This window comes from Petaurus breviceps, unplaced genomic scaffold, assembly GCF_028583685.1.
Source record: "Petaurus breviceps papuanus isolate PSGF00001 unplaced genomic scaffold, PetGlider_PUasm1.0 181, whole genome shotgun sequence".
Taxonomy (NCBI): domain Eukaryota; kingdom Metazoa; phylum Chordata; class Mammalia; order Diprotodontia; family Petauridae; genus Petaurus; species Petaurus breviceps.
The window spans coordinates 25,671,856-25,689,496 of NW_027185784.1; the positions used below are offsets into that span (position 1 = coordinate 25,671,856).

Below are 17,641 nucleotides of genomic sequence, written 5' to 3' on the forward strand. Positions count from 1 at the left end.
TCTTTTATCTCTTTAAGAATAGATATCCATATTGTGACGTTATTTTTTTGCTTTTCTCCATATCATGCCCTATCTCATAAAGAAGAATTATCTGTAGGGGTGGCACTGTGCAGCAAGAAATCTGGTATCAAAAGTGTTCTACTTAGAACAACACATTTCTATAAATGTGTTGATGGTAGTTTGCTTTGACAAGATGAGAAAGAAGGAACAAAATGTTTTGTTTTGTTTGTTCCAAAGCTGCTTATATATAGTAAATTGTCTCAGGGTACAAAACTGCCCCACCACCAAAACAAAAAACAACCAGAATGAAATAAAACCTTTATCATTTACCAAATTTAGAAAATTGATTATATGAGAATTTTTTTTTAACAAATGATACTGGCTGTATGACCCTGGATAATTGACTTAATTTTTCAGTACTATAAGCCAATATTGTCAAACTCAAATAGAAACTGGGTCACTACACTATACATGGGGATCCCTGTGGGTTGCAGATGTTGTAGTTTTATTTATTTCATTAAATATTTCCTAATTACATTTTTATCTGGTGCAGCATATTTGATACCTCTGCTGCCAGCAAACCTCAGGACAAGGAAGGGTTCTTAACTTTTTGTGCAATAGATCCCTTTGGTAGTCTAGTGAAGTTATGTGGTTTCTTGTCTATATTTATAATTGAAAGACTCAGAATTTCAATTACAGTGAAAATGAAGATATTAAATTTTTTTTTTACTCCATTCAAGTTCACTACCTTCTGAAATATATGGTTTGTGAATCCCTACTTAAGAATTCATAAAATAAGTTATAGACTTATCCTGACAAGCATAAGCAAAGGGAGTTTCTTGTACCAGTGAAGTCAGTTTCAGTACCCACCCCCTAATATTTTTCACAAAAATATTTGTGGAACAGATGTTTGGTCTTCATTGTGTCCCTTACTCCTGGAGCTGAAATATTCAACTCATGTGGAATAATAATAAATCTCTCTTCAAGATGAACTTGTAAATTTATCCTCTCTTCTCCTTGAACTCCCAGGGATGGCTGCTGTTCCAGAAGGAATGGTGGATCTCTGGGAGCACCAAACTTTCAGGCATCACCCAGTGATTAACGTGATGTTGCAGCCCAGACAAGCTCTGTGCCCCCAACATAAGTCCAGGCAGAGGCGAGCCCTTCACCACAAGCCACAGAGCAATTACAACCCATTTCCATTGTTAAAATGTGAACTTTAATTGTAAAAACTATTTTCCATAATATGGTCAATATCAGCCTCCATAGTAGACCACTTGGCTCAGATCTATACAGGTATGATATAAACTATACAGTAACCATTTGTACAACAGAACAAATTCAAGCGCCATTTTTTCTCTTCTCATTAGGGTTAACCCCAGCCTTTGGGCCTTTGGAATTGCCACAGCTAAGAGTTAGTAGGGTTTTGCAAGCATTGTCTCTGGGGTAATATTCACCCTACTGGTTTTGTGGTTTCATATTCGGTAGGTAAAGACTCTTCAGGGAAATGGGATTTTGGAGAGGGAGAAAAAACCCATCAGGTTTTTGTTATTGCTAGCATGACATTAATAGATGTGCTTTCCATCTTTAAGGTGTTCAGGAGGCTGCACTGGTCATATGGCAAGAAGAATCAGATTATATTCAGCTTTATCAGTTGTTTTTTTCTTAAAATTTAACAGGTGCTTCTAGGATGACCAAAGATTGACCTGAATGAAGTGAATAAATTTAATCATGGTGGTGGGGTTGGACATTTCTTTTCCTCCACCCCACCCCTTTGCCCCCAACCTTTCAACATCATAACAAAGGTGTGATACCTTTTTTCAGTGTTGTATCTTCCCCAGAAAGTTTATTAATGGGAGCCAATGGGTCAGAAACATGCAGCTTTACTGCTAAGAAAACAGGTTTCTTTTGCAGTTTGCTTTAACTAGCATGTTGTTTCCTTCAGGAATAACTAGACCTTTTTTCCTGAGAATATACTATCTGATGACAACTCCCAACCCTCTACTAAGATGTTTAAATCATACTTCTGTGGCTTTGTAGGGTAGGATTCCTTTATATAATCGGTTTCTTCCAGCATTATAGTTTTGAAATCCCTTAAATATTTAGTCATTTACTGATAGAAAAATAACTTTCCATTTCCTTTAAGAAAAAAGGATCAATTTGCAGGATTTTTTTTAAACAATATTTGATAATCTTCTATAGCTCTTTAGAGCATAGACCTATTAGTAATCAAGATAAGATTTCTAATAACATCTTTTAAGGACATGCTGAAAGGCATGGACTCCATTCCCTTTCAACTTTCTGTCCCTCCAATTCTGTATGTGACTACAAGTCAAACTGCAGTAGCATTGATTTTTAATAGGAAACAGTCCTACAGGTCATCATAAAGGATGCATGGGCACTACAAAGGTAAGGGGGCTGCTCTGCCATCACAGTTCAGGGCAAGGCATGGGGAGATGGTAGCTTTTACCACCCAAATCTAGGGATTCTTGGAGCCATCGGCCAAGTGCACGTTGGCATGTTCATGACCTCCATCCTTGGGTCTCTCCAGTTTTTTTGCTCTTGCTGCTATAGAGCATCAGATCTTTTTAGAACATTGACTCTTCATGCCCCTCAGTCCTTACAGGCATGAGCTGTTGGAATTGGCAAGATGGCTGGCAACTGTAAGTCATGCCCAGAGCTCCACTGTAGCCCAGAGCACAAGTTTTTACCTTTCCTTGGCTGGGGAGCACCACTGCCATTAAAAGGCCCATTTAGTTGTTCTTCACAGGAGGTTCCCCTGAAAGATTCTTCTAAAGGCAGATAACCTGATAGTTCTAACTATTTTAAAGGATTTTCTAGTTTGCTAAAACATGAGCGTCTTCAGTTCCTATAGCTTCTGTTAAAAAGAACAAGAAGGCAGTAAGTTTTTAAAATTTATCTTCTTCCTCCACTGTTCGTGTTGAAATGTAATGGATCAATAGTTGTTATGAGAATTTTCGTAACTATATGGGTTTCTTACATATGTTTTGGTCTCAAATTTTGCTTTAACAAAGGGAAGAACAAGGTAGGTTACATATGCAAATATGTACCACAGATTCTATGTAAGCAAATCCCTCATGTTCCTTTTCATCTCTAGCCTACTTCCCCATCCCCCCCCCACCCCCAACAGGAATGAAAAACATCTGTGATGCTTTGATGGCTGATGCCCTAAGAGAGAAAAATGTTTTCTATTTCAAGTCAATGACTGTTTACTATGGTTCAGTAGTATACAAAGCCCCTGGTCTGGTATTGCAAACCAGGAATGGTAATCACCATACTAGGGAGAAGGAATGCTTCAAGTATAACTAGATCAGAAAGCTCATGTCGGACAGATTTGAATCCTGTCTCCTTGTCTTACAATGATGAGTACTGCCATTGTCTAACTCTTTGCAAAATGAGCTGAACTTTAAAGCAAGAAGACATTTGGAGTTCACAGAATGACTTGTTCTGGCTAATACCTCTTAAGTAGTTCTGACATCCTATGTACCTAAGTGAGTGCCTTTCCATCATGATGTCCAGGCCCTTGGTTTCCAGTCTGCTCTAAGGGATTTGATGGTCATGATAGGTGCTTAAACTCTGCAGGGATTAGAGGGTAACAGCCTTATCTGCTAGCATAAGGCAAAATTAGTGGATAATGACAAAAGAGGCTGGATTGTACCTCAGGTTGAATATATATCCCTGAAGGTCTTTTTAAGCCTTAGATCCTATGAGTTGTGGAAGCATTTTAAGGTCAGTGTATTACCATCAGTATATCTGCATTTCACAGTACTTGAAGTTCACACCCTAAAAGCCAGGCTCAGCAAACACTTCTAAAGAAAGCAGAAGCCTTTGTCAGCCTTGATGGTAAAAAAAAAACATAATTTACTATTTCCTTATTGTTCTTCCCAACTGTGGCAATTAATCTAGTGGATCATGGTTCTGGTCACATATATCCATGTTAAAATAACATAGTGAGGGGAAGGAAAGCACTTTCCACAGCCCAGGCTATAGAAACTGACTGGCTCCCAACTGAGACCCAACAGAAAGAATAGTTCTACCCCACCACTTTCTTGGGCCTAGATTGTGAAAGGTCTTATTGTAGCTTCCAGAAGCAGGCTGCTGACTGCAGCAATTAACAATTCCCCTCTTCTTCCCCCAAGTTAACAGGAGGGAAGTCACTCCTCACTTAGAACATATCTGTGAAAGACATCCAGATAGAAAGCTCTGTGGGAACTTGGATGTATCCGTAACTCGTGTTCAGTGGTTTCTTGACCACTATACCCTGAGAGAAGGCACTGTTGAGGTTCCTTCCTATCTAGGAAGGGAATAAATTAAACTTCTCTGTCCCCACTTCACAGTTACTAGAATCAAAAATGCCATAAATGGCCCTTCCTACTAAAGGTAAATAGGACCTTTAAAAGAGATCACATCCATTTCCTTAGCTTTGTTTAATATAATACTCTGGCCAGTTGAGCTAACAAGCCCCAGTAGTCACTAGATTCTGTCACAGAAGGTCTGCCATAACCTTTTGAAGAGTTTAACCTTCCTTTCAGTTTCATGCCACTTCTCTGCTATAAAATAAACCTTGCCCTTTAAACCCAGCTACACATAGCCCTCAGTGGAAATTAAATGGTGGGAAGATTTTTGACAATGAGCATGGTAGTCAACTCCTGCCCCCATCCAAGCTATACTGAGCTATATAGAATGAGGGAAAGGGGAATGAATGGCCTGTAGCAGTCCTAGCTAAAAGGGTTTCAGGGCCTCATTCAACTCTTGCAAGTTTCCTATGACATTCATACCAGTTTACAGTAGTAAGTAGATTGAGAAGCATACTTGTTTCCTGCCTTAACAGTCACTGTCACCAAAAGGGTACTTGCTTCATTTAGTTGAAGCAACTGCCACCAAACAGGAAATCATGATGAGATCAGAGGATCAAAATCCTAAAATGCTCCAAGGGCTTAGAGAGGGGTATCTGAGCCCTTGCCTTCAGATAAAGGTATATTTTGACCACACTGGACAGATGGTTGTCTTCTATTGAACATTGCCAGCTACAGAAATTCTACAACCTTCCTGAAGTCCATTCCAATGTTTTAGAGAAGTGGGCTTCCAGTGACCTGTCCTGGTAACAGATCTTCCACTTGATCTCATCCCTGAGTCACTCTAGAAGATCTCCTCAAGAAATCAGCTTTCTCTCTCACTTCCCAAGGTCAGACCAGGCCCCAAAACCTGGGCAGCTTTGGGGTGAAAGTTCTATCAAAGCCAGAATATAAAACCAAGGTTGCTCAATTTTTGAGGGATAGGGAAGGGGGGAAAAGGGAAAATGTAAAAGTTACATTTGTTGAAAAGTATAAATAATGTTTTTTCATATAAACTTGGTAAAATAAGAATGAAATCTTTTGGGAGCCAGTGGGATGAACTCCAGGGGTGCACTTCTCTTCACATGAGGGAGTCTTTCTTCACCAACCTTCTCTAAGGGCAGCAGGGATTATCAATGACCAACATCACATCAATGCCATATGCTTCCAGCAAGTCCATAAGGAAGCTTCGGTCCCCTTGGGGGTCCAAGCCCATGCCCCGGGCATGCTCTGCTGTCAGGGTCTTGTCCTGGCTTGCAGAGACCTCCAGCAAAGTCTGGAATATCCTGTTGTTCTGCTCCAGGAAAAACCTACAATGCCCAAGTTAGAGCATGAGAAATGAAACAAAATTCACCGATATAATTGCTAGAAGACTCAAATGTGAGGAAACCACTGATACTTCTGTTTTCAAGGTATTTTAAAGCATTTACTTTTTAAAAGACAAATGACTTTTTAAGGGGGCTGAAGGAAAAGCGAACAATTACTTCTGCCTGGAGAGAGAGAGTTTTAAACTGAAAATGAAGAAGAGAGGGAGACAACTGTTCACATAGATCAACTAAGCCAAATTTGAAGAAGCTAACAGAAGTGACACAAGATGAAGTCATGGAAAGGTCCAAGAACTCACTGGGGACAATGTCCAGAAAGAGGTAGGAATTATCCTTTAAGGAAGAGAGGTAAGGAGGAAAAGTCATCTTAAAAACCATAGCTTCCTTCAAGGATCAATTTACTAAGGCCCTTTTCTTACTCAGTAATCCCTTTAGTTGCTAGTAGCTCCTTCTGCCCACAATAATCTTGTATTTATTTATTTTTCTATAGGGTGCTCCTAATACAGGAATTCCCAATCATTTTTTATCCTGAGTCCTCGGTAAATCTGATGAAGCCTATGAAGTTCCTTGCCCACATTGATAACTGAAGGAAATGCTAAATTTCAATTAGTGAAAATTAAGTTGTAATTTTTTTCTCTTCCAGGTTCATAAACACACCCAGACACCCCCAATTTATCCATAGACCCTCTGCAGTTTCAAAGATCCCAGGGTTAAGAACCCTGGCCTAGTAAGCCCTTTGAAGGACTTTTGTTTTTGTTTTTTTTTTCTAGCACCTAGTATGCAGGGATAGATGATTTCCTTGGTAAGGGAAGTCCCAGGTAAAGAAACTTTCCCCTATCAATGCATATTAGAACCTCTTTGATTTCTAATCTTAACAGAACTGCCTAGAACATTGAGAGGTTGAATGAGTTGCCCAGGATCACACACCTAGTATGTGTCAGAGGCCAAACTTGATTCCAACTTTAGCCATCATGGCAAGCTGCCTTGTACATATGAGGTATTTAATGAAAATGTACTGAATTTCCTGACAGAATCAATTAAGATCACGAAAGGTCTCAACAGCTTAGAATGAATCTTATGAAATAATTTTAATACAAGTGAAATGAGTAATTTGACATTTAATTGCTATAAATCTACAAATAAAGAAGGCAATGTCAAGACAGCTGAAAGACTGAATTAATAGCTTAGTATTCAAAACTCTGAAAATGATCATCCCAGTGATTGGCCTAGAGCTAGAATAAATAAAAACTCATAATCTATTAATAAAACAATGGCTAATGGTTGGAATCACTAATCTTATTTCAATTAGAACTCTGCCCACAATTGTACTAAACTGCCTATCTTTTGACCCAGTGCTACCCTTAGAAACATATAGCATTTTTTTGGAATGGCAGAAAACTGGAACCCAAGGATTTATCAATCAGGAAATGACTGAACAAACTATAAATACAGTGAAATAACACTGTGCCATAACAAAATGATGAAAGGGATGGATTCAGAGAAACCTAGGAAGACTAATGTGAACTGATGTTGAATTAGCCAATACTGTAAAAGGAACATCCCTAACTCCTGAAAAGGGGCCAACTTACAGAACAAAGAGGTCTTCTTCACACGGGTTGCAGTCTTCACCCACCTCCTGAGAGTACAACAGCATCTGCCTGTTTTAAAGAAGAGTGGAGTCAAGTATTTGCACATGGACAGCAGACTTCCCGAGAATTCCAGGATGTCATACAGACAGGTGGGTGGGCATGTTAGACTTCCTGACCAATTCAAGGGGCAGGCCCAGCAGTGTAAAACCAGGTGAGCAAAAAATGGGAAAGAAGGAACAGAGAAGAGTATGGGCAAGGGAGAGCTAATTAGACCCTGAACACAGCCCTTCTCTACTCTTTTCAGCCCCTTCCTTTGCCCAGAGGTCATGCTAATTGCACCTCTCCTACTTCTCCTTAAGAGGGAGGGCACTCTAGGTGTGAACCAAGTAGAGTGGTTCGGCGAGATGAAGCCCCTTGGCTCTCATCAAGCTGAGTCAAAAAGGGGGCAGCATTACAGAAGGAGCCTGCCTTCCTTAGGAGGGGGTTCTTCCTTTACTTCCCTTTAAGTAGTACACAGCTCGTTCTGAATGGTCAGAAAAGTGCCCAGAGTAGGTAGGATGGAAAACCTGTATGTTTACAAGATGAAGGGCATCCCCTTGCCCCATTGGTGAATTCCTCTTGGCCTGGTTCCTAATCTTCTGGATCACGCCCCGACCTCTGTACCTCCTTTATTTCCCCATCTTTCCCCTCCATTTTCTGTTTTTATCACCAGTGCTTAGCAGAGTACCTGGCACACAGTACTTAATATTGCTTTCTTTTCCTCCTTTTCTTCTAGAGTGAGACATGTAACAGGTAGTCCTGGGCTGAACAGCAGAACAGTTGAATAATCCTGTATCTCCATTCTCCCTGTACCTTCTCATTCCCAAAGCAGGTGCCTACATTTTGCCCCCACCTGTCCTACCAGTCACACTGGCACCTCCCCACTACCTCTGCTCATTAAGTCTCCGATATTTCTCTTTATCAGCACTATTGAGCTTAAGCAGTGGCTGCAGGTGTTCATGGTGTGTCTTCACATTCTGGTTGTCCACATAAACATCATACAAATCATGCTTCTCTTCAAAGATCTTCTCTGTTGTACCTGTAGAAGCCAAGGTCAAGAATCAGGAAATCAGGTTGTGGTTTCAGTTTTATCAGGGAATTCCATAATAGTTTCTAAGTTGTCTAGGAATAAAAAGGCAACAGCACTTGACCAAATGAGATAATAGTGCATAGTAGGCACTTAATAAATGCTTGTTCCCTCCTCCCACCCACATTTTTTAAGACCCTCCTATTTGGGCCATGCAGTGGGGATACAAAAAAGAGGCCAAAGATGACTTACACTCTAATGGGGAAAAACATGCAAACAAATATATACAAAGCAAGCTATCTACAGGATAAATAGGAAATGGTACAGAGGGGAAGAGAAGAGGGCCAGGGACAGAACACTGGGAGACACCTAGAGTTGCACAGTGTGATCTGGAGAAAGATCAGCAGAGGAGACAGAAGTAATGGTCAGATATGTAGTAGAACCTGGAGAGAGTGATCAATGGTGTCCATGGCCACAGAGATCAAGGAGAATGGGGATTGAGAAAAGTACAATGGGGGTAGCTAGGTGGTGCAGTGAATAGAGCACCAGCCCTGGAGTCAGGAGGACCTGAGTTCAAATCTGCCCTCAGAGGCTTGACACTTAACTAGCTTTGTGACCTTGGGCAAATCACTTAACCCCAATTGCCTTGCCTTCCCCTCCTCCAAAAAAAAAAGAGAAAAAACCATTGGATTGGCACTTAAAAGATGATTATTAGCAACTTAGGAGAGAGTAGTTTGGGTGGAATGTTAAGGTCTGAATCAAGATTATAAGGGCTTTAGAAGAAGAGCAAAAGTGGAGGTACCTATTAGCCTTTTTGAGGAGTTTAGCTATAAAAGGCAGAAGAGACAAAGGACAATAGTGGGAATGGAAGGATCAAGTGAGTTTTCAGAATGGGGGAGACATGGACATGTTTGTAGTCAGTAGAAAATGAGTCAGTAGATGGGGAGTGAAAAGCGAAAGTAGTAAATGACAAAGGGGGCAATCTGTTGGAAGAGAGGATGGAATGGGATCATTTGAACAAGTAGAGGAGGTAGCCTTGGTAAGGAATAAGGTCACTTCACCATATGAAATGGGTGGAGAAAAAAATGGTAGAAGGCATAGGGAGCTCATGGATTTAGTTTTTTCTGTAAATTATGAGGGAAGGATCTAAGTTGAGAGAGTAGGGGAGGGGGATGTTTGAGGAGAGAAGAAAAAATTTAGAAGAGATGCTGTGGAGAGTGAGTTGATAAAGGCGGTATAGTAGGATTGCTCAGCAGCAGCAAGGCCCCAATTGAGGTTATGTAACAAATTTTTAGTGGATCAGTTAGAAGGCTGTCCATCCTTGTAAGCATGGTTCTCTACATCCCAGCTGGGAGATTAGGCTGGCTGGAGGAGGCCAAGTTGTCTTGTGCTGGCCCAGGTACACTTGGTAGCTTTGGAAGATGCTTGAACTGGCCCCTAGCAGATTTTCCTCCAGAGACACACAGTGCCCCACAGGAGAAGAAAAGTTGTGGGCTAAACAGCCCTTCTAAAAATACTACCCTATAAGCATAAAGGAAAGAGAAATACAGATCAGAATGGAGGGCAAATGATACCATACTCACAAGCCACATAAGATACTTCTATCTCTAGGCTCTCAATATCTGCTACATTCACATAAAAAAAGGGTTTGGATTCAGGAATTGTTCCTCCTATGCCTGGAAGAGAGACATTGGCCAGGCAGCAGCAGCAGTATACTGTGGACAGACAGAAGAGAGACACCATTTAGAAGTGACTGCCACCATTTATCTCTTCTCTCCTTCCTCCTCTCCCCCTCCCCCCAAGGATGCACCATCTTCTGCTCTCTGTACCATCCCAGCCATTGCTATGAGATCTAATAAAAGCATCCTTCTCTAGTGGTCACTGAAAAAGGATAGCATGCAAAATGAGGCTTAATGAGATTAGAGGTTAAGTATGGCCATTATTCTAAAATTATAAAATGTAGTATTTCCATATAAGATAGTATACTAATGGAATGAGTAGTATTAGCCATGGGACAGCCCAATTGTTGAGGCAGGGTTTAAGGTCAGTAGAAGCAAGTTTAATTCTTATATTTATTTTTCTCCTTAACTTCCCTTTATATTTTTCAATTGCTTATAATAGTCTTACCTTAAATTTTTTTTTTAATTTTAAAAAATTAAAAGAAATAGTCCTACCTATAAAAGTTCCTCTCCTCTAATAATGGTTTCAAACTGGTATGACTAAAACTTTATTAAATCCACACCACAAGATATGTTGAGACTGTGGATTATTACATCTGATTTCAAAATAAGGAAACTGAGTCAAGAAGTTTGAGGATCATAGAACTGTAAAGAACTTTAAGAGAACTTTAGAGGCCACTGAATACAATCTCCTCCTTTCAAAAGTAAGGAAACTGTGGCCCAAGGTCACATAATACCCTACTGCCTCATAAAGAGGTAAGTTAGAATCTTAGCTTTCCACAATCCCAATTGTAACAAACAGGAAACTAGGTAGCATAGTGGATGGAGTGCTAGGCTTGAGGTGGGTTCAAATTCTGCCCAGTTATAATTATTTGTCTCTCACACTGCCTCCTCCATTAAATTAAAAAACTAAAAAGAAAACCTTTAAAATACATGTAGGCTAGTGAAATAAGTTCACATACTGACCACATTAAAAAAAAATGCATGTCGAGTACAACAAATCTTTCCTACCTGCTACAGACACTAACTTTGTGATTTTTAGGTAAGTTAAATTAACTTCTCTGGGTCTCACTTCCCTCATGGATAAAATGAGGAGGTTGGACCCGATGACCTCTAGTCTCAGACCTCATCTGTAAAGTGAGAAGATTGGATTGCTCTAAGGTTCCATTCAGCTCTGTATTCAGCCAATGGCCTTCATATGATCACCAATACCTTGCCAAAAGTAAACCTCCCCCTATGAACATTGATGCCCCGGTAGAGGTGCCAGGTACTCCCTATTTATTATTGTTTAGTATTAATATCACTCAAAATGATCATCACCAATAAAAAGCTCCGAAACTGCCCCATTCCTTCTTTCATCTAGTCCTAACAATGGCCATGGAGTCTCTAACACTTAGTTCTAGCAGAAGAACTCTCAGAAACTGGTGCCTCTCCCTTCCTTTGGATGTCACTTACCTCTGTAGCACACAACTCCCACAGGTGGAGGAGAGAATATCAAAATGCGCTTTCGAAGCAAAGCAAACTTCCAAAGGATAAGGATTTGTTCCCCAAAGAACTTAATAAACTGAGACATGCAGCCAGCTGGGTGTGTGATCTGCAAAGAATAAAGTCATGAACAGCTTAGTGGAAATGCCACAGAGAGAGACTCAATACAAGCATGTACAAGTCCAAGAAACAAAGTAAAGAAGTACTCCAAACCAGAATTAAGATTCTAAGAGTGGCTCCAATCAAACTATATCTGAAACACTGTATTCTCTTCTGGAAGCCAAATATAAGTCAGGGTATCAACGAGGTCGAGCACATCCAGAGTAGCCTAATCAATACCACAGGGTTAGGGAACTCGAAAGTGTCATCCAAAAGTCAGTTGAAGGAACCAGCAATGTCTAGACTAGTTACAGAAAGGCCATCTCGGCTCTCTCATTAGTTCTTCCTCTTGCTACCTTCTATTGAGAAAACCTATTGTGTGTATGGGTCCTTGGGTTCACTCTTTGTTCATTTCTCTTGTGCATTCCCATCATTTCAACTATCACTTGTTTCTGGATGACTCCTAAAGCTACATCTCCACATCTCTACTTAGATCAGGGGATCCTTAATCTTTATGTCATGGACCCCGTGACTGTTTGGTGAAGCTCATAGATTTCTCAAAATATTGTTTTAGATGGGTAAATTAAAATACATATGATTACAAAAGAAAAGTTATACCAAAATACAGCTATCAAAATGTTTGCCCCATCCAAATTCCCAGATCCCCTAAATCTGTCTATGGACCCCAGGTTAAAAACCCTTGACATAAAGAGGTTCCACTGTTACATCAAACCAAACATGTCTAAAATGACTCTTTTTCCCATCCCAAATTGTTTCCCTGTCCCAGCTTCACTCTCTGTTCATGGTGCAATCATTCTCATCAATCTGACTTAGAACACCTCAGAATCATTTTTTATTTCTTCTACCAATTTCTTTTTTAATTATTATAATATTTCATTATTTTTTATTCTTTCCTCCAATTCCCCAGATATCAAATCATTCCAAAATCTGTTTGTTCTTACTTTGTTTGAAATGTCTCCCAAGTTTGTTTTCTTCCTTTCCATATTTTCATTACCATCATCCCTCATCCGCACTACAAAAATAGCCTCAGCTACCCTGATTCTTGTCTAACCCCTCCAATCCATCCTAGATTTAAGTTAATCCTCCTTAAATGATTCTTTTATTATGTCACTTTTCTATGAAATTTTTTGGTGATGCCCCATTAAAAGATAAACTCCAAATTCCTGAAGGATAAATTATAAAGCCTTTCACATTCTGAACCCAACCTACCCCTCTCTATCCTGATCTCCTACATCTCACCTAACATCTATCTCACAAATTTATCTACCCAGTGACCTCTAAACATACCTTGTCTTTTTCCTTAATATTTTTTCCTACTTAGGATGCTCCTTCTTCTCTCTACCTAAATAAGAATTTTTCAGTCATGGCAAGTTTTTGTCAATCAACAATACTAAAGCTCTCTACTTCTTCCATATGATTGTAGATTAACTATTTGAGCTTCCTTTGATATAGAGAGAATAGATATATAAACACATCTTTTTTAACTTTGTCATATATTTTGCTCAAATGTTACTTTAAACATGTTTTGGGGGGCAGCTAGGTGGCACAGTGAGCAGAACACTGACCCTGGAGTCAGGAGGACCTGAGTTCAAATCCAGCCTCAGATCCTTAACACTTACTAGCTGTGTGACCTTGGGCAAGTCACTTAACCCCAGTTGTGCTGCCTTCCCCCCTCCAAAAAAAAAACCAACCCCCCAAGAAAGAAAAGAAAAAGATGTTTTGGGTTCTTTTATCAAAAAGTTTTTGTATGAATGGAGATATTTTATGACTTAAAGTTCTTTAGGCCAGAGCAACTAATATTTTGTGTGACAGTTGGTAAGGGAGAAAATATATATCAATATATATATATACAAGAATCAGCTAAGGTACTGTAATAAGAATGTAAATTTTAAAGATCTTCCCTGCCCCTAGGCTAATGTGTACCTGAAGCCTGGGGTGGGAGGCTTGTTTTTCAGTAGATACTTCTTGATTGGCCAGTGAGTCAATAAGGTTGTTACATTCTCTGAGCCAGGAGAAGGCTATATAAGCCCTGATGTGTAGCTTTGTTTTGGGACTCACTTTGAGAAGTGTTCTGTGATTTGATCTGAATTCTGGGAAGCCATTGTTGAGAGTCCCCCGGCTTTGAAAAACCCAGATGTGGAAACCCAGATGTTGACTGGGTATGGATGTAATGGTTGGACAGTTTGGAAAGCTGTCTACTTGATCTGTTAATGTCTTGATAATTCTTTCTGTATATTTTGAAGTTTGGGGTGCTGACCTTTTTCCCCTGAACAAGGTAAACGATATATGTCTGACTGATTAAAGTAAGCTTGTTAACCCATTTTGAGTTGCTTTCCTTTAACAAAACAGATCCAAGAACCTGTATGGGCAGCAAACCCTGAGGACGTGCTTGGGGTGCTTGCTGCTACAGGTACTGATCATTCATTCAACTCTGAACAGTGAGGAAGGTAAAAAGTTATTGAAACCACTGAGAAAACTTTGTCGCTGAAAACAAGGTTTCATACAAAACAACACCATCCTTTGGGTACATGATAACATTTCAGGGGATATGGAGGGAGAAGCAGGGGCCTAGAGAGAACACAGAAGTAGGAAGGCCACTCTTGGGGCAACAGCAATGTTGCTTTGCCTTCAACTAGTTTTAGGTAGGTATTTTTATATTTCACTAAAGAGAACAACAAAGGGTCTGATGTCCTGAAGCAGGAAGTCCAAACATGCCTCCAGGGAAGACCTTTTGAATTCAATAAAGATTCATAGTATATTCAAAGAAAAGTTCTGTTTAAGACTATATAGAACCAAGGATAAACTAAGCACTAATTATGAAGATGTTAAGTATTAGCAAGCAAAGGACTGAAGTGTACCTAGGTATTTTATTTTAAAACTTGTTCTTTAGGACATTTTACTTTTTTTTTTTTTTAATTTTTCTAAGCAATCAGGGTTAAGTAACTTGCTCAAGGTTACTCAGCCAGTTATTTCTGGGTGTGGTGCTGAGTGTCTGAGCCCGGGATTCGATCTCCAGGTCATCCCAACATTGGAGCCGGTGCTCTTACTCGCTGAGCCACCTGGCTGCCCCTAAGCAATTGGGGTTAAGTAACTTGCTCAAGGTTACATGGCCAGGTGTTTCTGGTTGGGTGCTAAGTGTGAGCTCGGGATTCAACCTCCAGGTCATTTTGACACTGGAGCCGGTGCTCTTACTCACTGTGCTACCTGGCCGCCCCTAGACATTTTACTTCTTATTTAATGTGAATATATCACTATTTTAATAAAAGTCCCTTTGTTTGTATTTAAGGATAAGTGCAGATGCAAGTTTGTGTCTCAGTTGACCACCCTTTATGAGAAGTTTGACTAGAACGAACATGAGGCCTTAATCAAGGTATCACTACTCACATGCTGTCAATATATATTCTAAGCTCTCTAGGAGGAAACTAAGCCAGTTCTGAGCCTGCACACTGAATATAAACAAAAGAATTGTGATTGTTCAGCCTGAAGACATGTTTAATTCAAGTGATAGACTTTTTAATATCTGTAACCAATGAGATATATAACATGTAATAATTAGGATACTTAGCACTCTTAACTTGAGAACAAATCGGTAGGCCTTCCTGGTTGGATTCTGTTGTTTCCTTTGGAACGCAGTAAGGAGTTCAAATCTCACCTCTTATGCTAACTGCCTATCATGGATTTGGGCAAGTCATTTAACTTACCTGGTCCTCAGTCTCCTCATCTGTAAATGAAGAAGAGGTCCAACCCTACACGGTCTGAGAACCCTGTCAGATCTAGACCTATGAATCTGATTACTGTGACACAAATGAAACCGAATCATTTGCAACATTTGCCTATTTTAGAGATAAAGCTCTAGCATGGCCACCTGGAAAAATGAACAGCGACTGTAGCCAAGGTACTTATCCCACCCTCCAGAGCTGCCTGGGACTGTGGTCTGGCCTTACTTACCTTCATCTCTGGGTACATATATCGATGGATGGAGGGCAGCCAGTGAACGGGGTGCACAGAGTTAGGCTTTCCCTCCCCAGTATGAAGCACTCCTTTTTTGTCCTCATAGAACGCAGCCAGATGAGAATAATGCCCCGGCATCTCCAACTGGTGTCTGCACAACACACATCCACACAGTGAGATCAGCCTGGAGAATTGACAAGTCCCACCCTTACACTTGTTAATGGAACATCAGTTAAAGTAATTAAGGATGTTTGGTTGGGAGTAGGGGTTTGTGAAGGTAATGATGTGGTAAGTTAATGCTATCTTCAGATATTTCAAGGGCAGGGGCAGGAATCAGACTTGTTCTGCTTGGCTTTGAAGGGTAAAACCAGAACCAAAGGATGGAAATTACAGATTTTGGTTAAATACAAAAAGAAATTTCCTAATTGTTTTTAATTAGAATTGTTCCAAAACAGAATGATTAGGGTGGGGAAGGGAAATGGGAACAGGAAGGTCCCCATTACTGAAGGTCCTTGAGAAAAGGTTTTGTGGTCCTTTGTGGAGGATCGCAGAGACAGAATTCATGCTTTGTGTGTGGTTAGACACTGACTTCCGAGGACTGTTCCAATTTTGTGACCATGATTCTGCCAAGTTCCAAAGCCCTGAAGCAAAGTCAAGGGACTCTGAGAGATAACCAAGGCTTTAAAGTATGAACAAATAAGAGATCCTTCAAGACAAGGACAGAGATGAATGGACTAAAATGGAGCGAGACAATTCACTTTCAAGAGCTGAGGGGAAAACCCAAATTCTTTTATAAGATCTACTGTCAATCACCTTGGTTAACAAAAGGACTTGGCAAGACAGATAATCTATGATGGGGCAAAGAAAGTAGAAGGAAAAAAGTAGGCAGGGATTTGCCTTTCCTTTGGGATAGAGCACACTTCTGGGCTCACCAGACTAACCCCACTTGACCAGAAGATCTGAGGTACTGGGCTCAAGTCACCTTGTACCCTCACCTTCTACCCTGGACTTGTCAATAAACCAAACCTATTTTTGAAAAGTGCCCTGAGTGTTCTAGGCCCTGTCAAGCAAGTGGATCATGGGACTGGAAATCAAGAGTCTGTAGAATGACAGCTGCGTGGTTCAGTGGAAAGAGAGCCAGCCCTGGAGTCAAGAGGACCTGAGTTCAAGTCCAGCGTGAGATACTAGCTGTGGGACCCTAGGTAAGTCATGTAAGAGCAGAATGCCTCCAAAAAAAAAAAAAGGCAATGACCAGCTATTAAACATCAAAAGAATTTATCATCCCCTTAAAAAAAAAGTCTTAACTGGAATCTCTGCCTTTGCAACTAAGAACAAAAATGTCCCAACTTAACTAGATGGGCGAATTCACTGGCTTCTAGTCACAACCTTTAGACAAAAGCACCCTTGAGGCAGTCCAGGTTTCTCTCTTCTGGAGAATGGCACACCTTCCCTTTGGCATGGTTCCCCTAGGGAACTTGGGAAGGGGGAAAGGCACTGCTGGGTATAACTCTTCTAAAACAGGGGACAGTTTTATCCATCCTCAAACCTGTTTTTAGCTAACTTAAGTCTTTGTCTTCAGATGGTGCCACATAGCTCCAGCCAAAGAGGAAAAGGGCTAAATTTTCCATTTGCCTTACGGGCTTTTGATAGGAAGGGAATGGAAATCCTTTGAGAAGAGTGTGATAGTAATGGAATATAAAGATTCCCCTGTATTGGCTTGGCTTTCAATTTGATTGTGTTAAAACCCAGAGCTTGTTAATCCCACCTGTGGGATGGACTTGTTGATGTGAAAAGAGAGTCCTGAACTGGGAGGAGCTGGTGATGTAGATTTGGAGAGACAAGAGAGAGGTAGAAGAACTTTTTGGAAGCAGCACCTTGTGGAGGCAGAGAGAAACTGAGAAAATTGCTGGGGGCCACTTTGAATTGCCCCGGACTTTTGAGACCTGTCCCCGGAGCTGCCAAGGACTGAGGAGACATGGCTGTTTTGCTGGTACTTTGTCTGTTTTGATGTTGTTTTGCCAGATTTGTCCACTGGTGAAAGACAGTCCTGTTGTTGAAGAAGTCCTGGAAC

The 17,641-nt window shown here is 40.5% G+C and overlaps 1 protein-coding gene across 1 annotated transcript in view; it reads right to left on the reverse strand.

Annotated features, from left to right (window-relative positions):
* Window positions 1-1,196: 1,196 nt before the first annotated feature.
* DENND11 (DENN domain containing 11) overlaps window positions 1,197-17,641 on the reverse strand; it is a 48,348-nt gene continuing 31,903 nt past the window's right edge. Inside the window, exons 4-9 of the mRNA XM_069087384.1 lie at window positions 15,568-15,721; window positions 11,470-11,608; window positions 9,919-10,050; window positions 8,197-8,347; window positions 7,270-7,338; window positions 1,197-5,665 (exon numbers count right to left, since the gene is read on the reverse strand). Coding sequence (XP_068943485.1) covers window positions 5,470-5,665; window positions 7,270-7,338; window positions 8,197-8,347; window positions 9,919-10,050; window positions 11,470-11,608; window positions 15,568-15,721 — 841 coding nt within the window. The 3' untranslated portion in view covers window positions 1,197-5,469. The remainder of the gene's footprint in view (window positions 5,666-7,269; window positions 7,339-8,196; window positions 8,348-9,918; window positions 10,051-11,469; window positions 11,609-15,567; window positions 15,722-17,641) is intronic.